The sequence below is a fragment of the Xiphophorus couchianus genome, chromosome 13, assembly GCF_001444195.1.
Source record: "Xiphophorus couchianus chromosome 13, X_couchianus-1.0, whole genome shotgun sequence".
NCBI lineage: Eukaryota > Metazoa > Chordata > Actinopteri > Cyprinodontiformes > Poeciliidae > Xiphophorus > Xiphophorus couchianus.
The window spans coordinates 8,925,720-8,934,550 of record NC_040240.1 but is presented as its reverse complement, the minus strand read 5'-3'; the positions used below and the strand labels follow the sequence as shown (position 1 = coordinate 8,934,550).

Below are 8,831 nucleotides of genomic sequence, written 5' to 3'. Positions count from 1 at the left end.
ATACAAAATGGCACTGTGTGTGTCTGGGAAGTACATAATACTGTCTCTTTAAAAGGAATAATCTAAAACTGTAGGTGTATCCTGGCAGTCTCCATAAAAAAAAACCTCAAAGTTGATGTTTCATACTTGAATGTCCTGGATTATAGCAAAACTGTTCAAAATATAACTGAGGCAAGGCAAGTATGTGGAAAATGTACTAGTTGGTGTATCCTTAGGGGCCTTCAGGTATCAGACACTTCTATAAACATTTTCAATCCCATTAAAGTTTTTTTTTTCCTTTATTAACCAGCAAATTGAGACTAAATATTTCAGTGGCCACTATGTAAAAACAATGAGTGTGATGATTCAAATAGACATCTTTATTTTTGTTAGTGTCTCTACTGTTGAAACAGCAACTTAATTTTTAATACCTGGACATTTTGAAAAAAAAAGCACTTTCACCTGCATCTTTTTGCATTTTGTTACAGGAATAATCAAAGAAAACCTTCAGTTGTCACATTAAAACATGCAATACAGGAATCCAGGCACTCAGCAAATGCCAGGGTGACTTCATTAGTCAGTTTACAGGGCAAAATCTTTAGCATTACACAAATATTAGATCATAAAGAATTACATTAATGAAATGAGTTGTTTAAGAGATCCGTGAGTAATTTAGAACTCTCACTTTAAAGTTGAAATTGTTTAATAATGTATCAAAAACCAAAGGTTTTGCAAGAGTTTAAGGACAAAGGTACAACACATGCTTGATGACATTTCTTCATATTGCTTTTTAAGCGAAGGCACCAATATGGCTTATTGAAACTCCTTCACGGCAAATTGATTCCAAGCTGACGTTAAAATTAGTGCGGCAGCCACAAATCAAGCGACCTCTCTAGTACATCTTGTGATCTGAATTGTAGCGCATAGAGGATTTGGCTGAATTAGGACATAACATTATTAGTATCAATTATCTTTGCTTCATTTCAGAAGTGTCTTTTATTTGAAAGTACAAGAGAAAAAGCTTATTTGACGCAACTCCTCCAAACCCTACAAAGGCTGCCTCTCAGTCAAAAGGTGGCGACTCTCTTCCCTGGAGGGGAAAAGCGCCTCCCTCAGGCGAACCATGTGACCTGCAGCACCAGAATTGGCAAAGGCATCCTCAACCAGCGACCTTCGAATGGGTCTGTAGACCTTGCGACGTCTTAAAAAAAGAAAAAAAAGAAAGAAAAGATTTTAGAGGGTTATAATTCTTTGTTTTATTTGCACAAGAAAACATCTTTGTTATCTGTTCTTGTTGGGTCATCAATTCACAGGATTCAATATGATGCAAGTGCGACACACTCACCGGTAGAGCACGTAGGCAACGATCGCAAAGACTGCCACCAGCACGGCACTTGAAGTTAGAACCACCTGGGCGGTGTTTGAAGTTTTAGGCACTGGGATGCACAAGAGGGACAATTTAAAAAAAAATGTATTTAATAACAAAAATTTCTGAAGAGGGCATTGTTTTTCCAGAGCACTTTTCCAACCAACCGGGTGCGTCTTGAGACTTGCTGATGGTGATGGTGGTGCTGGCGAGTGCCATGCTGCTAGAGTTCTCCAGGGTGACGTTCACACAGTAGGTGCCCGGTTCCAGGAACCTTCGCCGCAGCTGCACCTCACACTCGGATGAAGGCGGCACGTCGTCGCACATGATGTTGCGTACCTGAGAGCAGCTGGGGTCTGACACAATGGTGCAGGCTGAAGTGGGGATGCTGCGAAGGAGCAAAGGAGTTAACTGGGTAAAGTCCAGATTCTATGTTATTTAAAAAACTGGAGGTTTTATCCATTGGAAATTAAGATCGGATGTGTCTTTACCACATTGTTCAAGTCAAGATGCTGGGGTTTCACTCACTCAAATCCAAACCTTTACTAGAATCCCTACTTCAAAGATTGTTTCTTTGTAATTTGGTGCTTAATATAAGTTTTTTATTGATTTATTTATTTATTTATTTTTACATCAAAGCAACCATGTTTGATGTTCCTCTCCCACTTAGTACTCTTACAACTTGGATTCTCTTACAACTCAGTCTTTTTAAAATATTACATTTTCTTAGCATTCTTATATTTAAGGACTCTTCCGTTTCCATCTAAATGTGATCTCCAAATCAAATGCAGTGTCGAAACATTTCCTAACATTAAGATTTCAATAAATTGTATTTGTATTTTAAGTAAAAAAAAAAAAAAAAAAAGAAAACAAAATGTTCACCTTCCCAGACATTTCACCCTGAAGTTGACGTCGGTGTTGGTCAGCCTGGCGGCCGACAGGTCCACGATGCGACTGCTTAGCCGATTCCTCAGTGGGTGCTTTGGCTCTGCGTAGAACACAAGTAGCAAGACGACACACTTGAGAGAAGCTGAAGCTAAAGCAGTTATCAAAGGACAACTGCTAGATTTGGTGGAAAAAAGAAATGAAATCTTTAGATGTTCTGCTCGGCTGCTCCATTCGATACGACATGTTTCAGTCAAGAAGGAAAAACACCGCTCTCCACCTACCGACTATAGTGATGTTGCCCGAGAAGGTTCCGTAGGCGTATCGGAAGCACTCGTTACCGTTGAGACCCCTGCTTCGGAGCCAAGGCGGGGTGGTGGGGCTGGATTCTGTGGCAACCGTGGACAGGAGGGGCTCTGTTGTGGGCAACCCCGTCGTGGTCGCAGCAGATAAAGTGGAGGAGTTAACGGGCTGACTGGTTTTGGGTGGTGCTAAAACAGAGAAGAGACGAGGGACAGTCGAAGGCATTTAGATGGCTCTTTTCATGAACAAACTGTAGCTCAAGTCCTCAAGCAAACTCACCCAGCGTCGTCTTGATCTTCGTTGTGACAGCATGTGTAGCTGGAGGAGTTGTGGGGGCCACTGACGGAGAAGAGCCATAAGTACAATTTTTAGACTCGTAGCTGTAATTGCTACAATATTCTGTATTTCCTTCAGAGGGTGTGTTGTGTTGTTGAAAGTCTTAGCGCAATTAAAACCTTTATTATTTAATAAAGGAGAAGAGTTACCTACAGACATGACTTAGTTCTGTATAGGAGAAATACACAGCAATTTTATTTTTTATTATTTTATGGAAAAGTACCTGAATCATTTAATTCAAAGGTATTCTTATGAATATTAAGGAAATGTGTGTAAACCCTCAGCATGTTAGAAAAGCTATGAAAATAAAACATCTCTATCATTTTGCAAATAAAAATTATTTTTGTAATCCACACTGAGCTAAAGAGAAAACAGTCGGATTTCGGCTCTGTAAAGTGATAAGAAGTTTATAGAAATGACTGTTGCCTAATTGAAAATTACAGGCTAGTTTTTAGAAAAATGAAAGACATGCAAGCTGGACCTCATCAGAAATCACATGTAGATGCTGTATGTCTATTGATTATTGCCGTTTCTCAGTCTTTACTCTGCTTAGGCAATTGATAACAGGTGGTTGGTACATAGAAATGCACCAACCACCATACAGATTGTTTCTGTTTCTGCCTGTTTTGTCACAGTGATATGATTCAAATATTCAAACACAATCCAACACCAGGCACCTGCGCAGTGTTGGAAGTTTTGGGTGCTGCATAAAGTTCGGTTCTGCCAGTGGAATCAACCAACTTCAACACATTTAGCAAGAGCTCACATCAAACAAGAAAAGTCATGTTCTGGATTATCATCAAAATGTTGTGTTCTGTTGCTTCATCGAGGTTTAGTTTGTGTGGCCGCAAACTTGTGCAATGTTGGCAGGATTCCTGTTCAGATCTGGTAGTTTGGTTACTACCAAGAGCCATTAATACGCTGTGAATAAACCCTTTTCTTAACATTAGCGACCAGAACTTTCTGGAAGCTTTGCGACTTCTCCATGCTGAAAGACATCGTGCCGTTTGACCAGGATGCTTTTACAAGCCTGGCTGTCTCAGTTGGGCGGGTACCTGTGAGAGGTGGCGATGTGGGGCGCCTCGGAGTTGGAGTGGCAGAGGTGGGTGGACACTCAACAGGAAACGCGGCCTCCACCACCAGCTTCACATTCATCTTCCCCAGCGTGCTGTAGGTGTGTGTGGTCACCTCGCGGTGTGTCACGACCTGATTGCCGTCTCGAAAGTCCCAGATGTAATCCACTGAAGCGGCTGTCTTTAGGTAGCCGCAGGGGTCATGAAGATGGACCTTGAAGACAATCTCCTCTCCACGGATGAAAACACTGGCAGACTTGTTGACCACGGACTTCTGGGAAATGTCGACTGCCAGTGGGATCTTATCTGAGGGCATGCGGGAAGTAGCTATTATTATTTTTTTAAACTTTCAGATTGTGTTCTGTTTGATACTTGGACATGTAAATATGCCTCCACCTGTGACTAAGAAGACGATGTTATCACTGGTCAAGGGGCTGTACTTCCTGCGCTCACGCTTCCTGTAGACCATAACCTCCATGACTTCTCCCCCCAGTGGGATATTAGTGGTATTGATGGTCACACTGGAAGAAGAGCCATCACATGTTTCATAGTACTGGCCTAGAAAGCAGAGACAAAACAAGGAGGAGGTTCATACGTAGGGACGTTTGTTGTTCTGCTTGTTGCTGTTTGTCGTATCAAACTCACCCATTGTGTGCCACACGTAGACGTAACTCTTGCGTCTCCAGTCGTTGCTCTGGGGGAAGGGCTTCCCATCAGGGAACACGTTGCATTTTGTTGGGTCTGTGCACTTCCCAAAGCCATAGTCATCCAACCAAGAAGTCCAGTTATAGACATAGCCTGAGCGAAGCTGTCCGTTGGCTGTCCAAAGACAAAGAAGGGGATGTCTTGTTAAAAAAAATAATAGTTAGATTCAGGGACTTCTACTGAATCTAAACTGAGTGATTGTCAGTGCACAATGAGGTAACTGAAATAAGGTTAATACAAAAGGTTAAAACTAACGTGTTCAGTTTGTTCAGCGAAGTCAGTCGGTACGCATTTAATGAAATTGATTTTTCATACCCTTATTAATGTATTTGTTTACTCTTATCACGTTTGTTTTGTTGTTATTGGTTTTTGAAAAAAAAAAAAAAAAAACAGACTTCGCAGCGTAGCAATTTTCCAGACTGATCATCGTTCTATGTCTAGGAGGTGTGATGTGCCATTTGTGCCCTAGCTTGACTTCCTGGCAGCACCTGAGGCCTCCAGCTCCGTACCGTCCTCGCAGTGCTCGTCCCAGACAAGGTCCCCGTTTGTGTCTTCCTTCTGGCATGGAGGATACTCCAGCTTGGCAGTAAAGGTGATGCATGAGCCATTAAGAGCTGGGCTGTCGCTGGTCAGATGAACCGTTGGTTTGGCTGCAGAGAGGTGCATGTTACTGGCTCCAGAGCCAGAAACGATCTAGAGACGATTTGAAGTTACAGTAGAAAGACTTGTTCACCTCTGTGATGCATGAGCTCTCTTGGGTTTGCGCTTAGTGGAGGGTAGAGGTAATCGTCCCATGGATTGGTGTCAGGCTCCCATCCAGGGATTGCTGGAATTGGAAATGGGAATTTGCCAGCTAGTGAATGCTTGTGGGGGAAAACATCACTGTACGCTAGAGAAGGAGAAAAAAAAACACAAAAAGAACTGCATGAAAAACTTAAGCAAGATTCATCTGCATTACTACCTCAAACCTCTGTGTTGTATCTGAATTTTATGTCAACAGAAAATATTAGGTAATTCTGAAAGGTACATCTTTAAAAAAAAAAAGTATGAAAAATATGGTGTGCATTTGTATTCGGTTTTATTGGTCAATTGGTCAGTACTTTGTAGAACCACCTTTCATTGTTATTGCAAAGGTACCATAACTTTACACCAGATGTGTTTTTTTTTTTTTTTCTAATGTTCTCCAACAAACAGCTGGATTTATACTGAATTTGATGAGGACTCTAGTTACTAATCGTGTGTCTTCTCAAGGCATTGTTTTGCAGTGGATTTTATTTAGGGGCACACAAGTAAAGGAGGCTGGCAGCAAATGCACGGTACACAAAACGCTCAACTCTTTTAAAAATTGTTCAATCAAATAAAATCCTAAAAAAAAAAAGAAATGCATTGAAGCTTGTGGTTGAAATTTCACATGTTGTTCAGAAAAGTTCGAAGTGAAATGTTGAATCTCTTTTTGAGAGAGTAAAACCTTTTTAGAACGATTTCACCCTTTCTAAAAAAGAAGCAAAGTAAAAGCCAAAAGTAATTTATACAGATTTATTCTGATTGTGAATTTGAATTCCGACGGATTTCGGAATTCACGAGTCAAATTTGGTTGTTCAAAATGCAAACGACGGTAAGAATATAAGTCAAAAGGTGCCATAATAAATGATTCTTTTCCCATCGGTCCTGCGCACGCCGCTTTGGTTCGGATTTTATAAGTTTTCTCTGAAAACAAACGCGGTGGTCCCGATGCCCGATGCAGAACTGTTACCTTTTCAGACCGACTTCAGTCTCGGCGAGACAGTTTAAATGTCAGACGGACAGCAGACGAAAACAACACATTCCATCGATCTAATTTGATTACAGGAGAAAATCACTCGAGTATCTACTGGAGCATCTGCGATGGCGCAGATATGGGTGCGGACAAACCATCACTATTCTGCAATCGGAACAAGGTTGTAGTTTTTGTTTTTGCTTTTATATTTTCAATTCAACGTGTTTTTAGAATTTGATCAGCGATGTGAGACGCGTGACAGTTTGAATAATGTGACTGTGAATAATGTCACACACACTAAAAAAATAATAATTTTTCTTTTTTTTTTTTTAGTGCGTAAATAAATAATAGTTTAAGGGTGGATGTCACTTTGATCAGTGACTTGGAGCTTGAGCTTGAGCCGTAATTAGTTTCACGGGACCGGCTGCAGATAACCGAACACAGGGCAGCTATTGTGGAAGACTGCGGGACGCGTCCGGCTCACAACAGCTGAATGACAACAAGCACATTTCTGTCTGCCTGAAACAATTTTTCGTCTTCACTGAAACAAGATAAAAGTTCAGACTTACTGCTTCTCCCATCAACTTGACAAACGCAGGAGGCGCAAAAAGCCAGGAGACACAAGTACTGCGGGATTCCCATGTCGGCCGCTTCAGAGCAGTGGAAACAGAATTTATAATCCTAAATAAATCAAAAACAAAACAACAACAAAACACACACAACAGAACAAAAAAAAAAATTTAATTAAAAAGTGAAGTTTCACGAACAGCGAAGACGCTTTTCTGACAGGACCGACCCAGCTTGTGGTCTCCTCTCCACGTCCAGTGCCTTCTTCGCTTCTGTCCACAGGGATGTCCTCTCATTTAATGGGCTCCGCTGAGCTCACAGACATGTGATGCGTCGTAATAAGGTGCGTGTCATCACTCATTAAGACTCACGTCGGAAGGGAACTCATAAGACAGGAGATGCGCATGCTCATTTCCCTATTTCACAAACACCTTCGCTGCAATAAACGGTCGGACAAATCAATTTATTAGAAGAGATTTCATTCGTGAAATGCGGACGCTGTTGTTATTATTTATTTGGGGGATTTGCAATTTTCCATCCTAGAGTATTTGAATGCCCCATTTGCAAAAATAACAAATACATACCTTTTGTGTAAATGTTTTTTTTATTTTTATTTTTTATAGACTTCTTTTTAAGGATTCGACACAAACAATAAAGGATGTACATAAATAATGTGTGGAACCAATTCGATCAGTGTGAGATCTGGTTAAGCAATAAATAAAATTAGATATAATTTGGCGCCCCTTCTTTAAAAAAAAAAATAAATAAAATAAAACTAAAAAAATCCGTTGGTGAACTTTCACAGTGACATTTCCCCTCCAAACAAAGGCAATCTTTTTCGTTAGAGTGGTGATCTGATAACAGGAAAAGATCCACACATGACAGCCCTCTCATATGACTGAATTATTAGAAACATTTTTTTTTTTTTTTTGCCCCCCCACCCAGTTTGTCTCGTGGAGCAGGTCGGTGATCTCTCACGCACCCCCAGCTGCTGCGCCCGCAAAAAGAAGAAGGAAGAGGCTATGATGCCCGGCGCTGTCCGTGCGTGTTCGTCTTTTCCGACACCATCTGCAACATGTGATTATAATTTCGGCGCAGTCTTCCGCTGTCACAAGGAGGTTAGGAAACGGTGACAAAAAAAAAAACAAAAGGATGTCCCTGGATGTCGGCGCAGAAGTCAGGAGGAGAGCATTCTGCTTAGTCATGCAACCAAAACCTTTAATCTGATATAGAAAATAAAACAGATACATAGATCATTGCAGATATATACAGCGGAACGAGTGAACACACAACAGGATGGTTCCGTTGAAATTATGACGTTTTTTTTTTTTTGTTTTTTTTTTTGTAACATACCCTTCTAATCCAAATCAAGATGGTATCAATTAAAAAAACGCGCAAATCTATTACTAGTATGATACCGAAAAGAATTATTCTGATATTTTACTGACTTCAGATAAGTTGCTGGAGGAAAATCTAAACCTTTAAACGGAATTGTCGGACCGTTGTGAAATTGACGTTGTTTGCATGGGGTAAGAAGGGTTATCTCTAATTTACGAACGTCATAGTACATTTAACGGTAAAAAAAAAAAAAAAAAAGAGAAACATTTGTACTTTTTCATCAAATGTGGTGCATTGTATTATCATGGGAATAGCACAAAAGGACGCGTCGTGTTCTTTTATTCCCTCTGAAATCACTTCAGATCACATTGATTGTGTAAAGAGTTCAGGGTTGGCGTGAAAGCATCAGATGAAACAACAACTTTGCCATTAAGTGGTTCTGAAATCCAACATTTTCACCCCCTTTAATTACATGGACTTAAAACGTGAGCGGCAATGCGGTCGTTGACCAGTAGAGGGCGGA

General features: G+C 40.7%; 1 protein-coding gene across 5 annotated transcripts; it reads right to left on the bottom strand.

The window, feature by feature from the left end:
• Positions 1-338: 338 nt before the first annotated feature.
• On the bottom strand, positions 339-7,281 carry gpnmb (glycoprotein (transmembrane) nmb). Of its 5 annotated transcripts, XM_028037183.1 has the most exons (14): positions 7,200-7,281; positions 6,973-7,053; positions 5,381-5,536; positions 5,136-5,297; positions 4,588-4,761; positions 4,339-4,500; positions 3,925-4,248; positions 2,813-2,872; positions 2,515-2,721; positions 2,228-2,333; positions 1,513-1,733; positions 1,325-1,415; positions 1,062-1,180; positions 339-972 (listed from the first exon to the last, which is right to left on the bottom strand). In XM_028037183.1, exons 1-14 carry the CDS (start codon positions 7,264-7,266, stop codon positions 947-949), a joined length of 1,956 nt encoding a protein of 651 aa, XP_027892984.1. In that variant the 5' UTR covers positions 7,267-7,281; the 3' UTR covers positions 339-946. The 5 variants fall into 5 exon arrangements, with proteins under 5 accessions (XP_027892984.1, XP_027892983.1, XP_027892985.1 ...); XM_028037182.1 differs by having other exon boundaries at positions 339-1,180; XM_028037184.1 differs by having other exon boundaries at positions 339-1,180; positions 5,157-5,297.
• Between the last annotated feature and the right edge of the window lie 1,550 nt (positions 7,282-8,831).

Bases quoted from the DNA above. Each gene is read 5' to 3' on its own strand.
- gpnmb (XM_028037182.1), bottom strand. From the start codon at position 7,266: ATGAGAGGACATCCCTGTGGACAGAAGCGAAGAAGGCACTGGACGTGG. The intron at 4,249-4,338 runs GTGGAGGCATAT...GCATGCCCTCAG, and splicing joins CATCGTCTTCTTAGTCACAG to ATAAGATCCCACTGGCAGTC. The intron at 2,873-3,924 runs GTACCCGCCCAA...CTTCTCCGTCAG, and splicing joins CACATCGCCACCTCTCACAG to TGGCCCCCACAACTCCTCCA.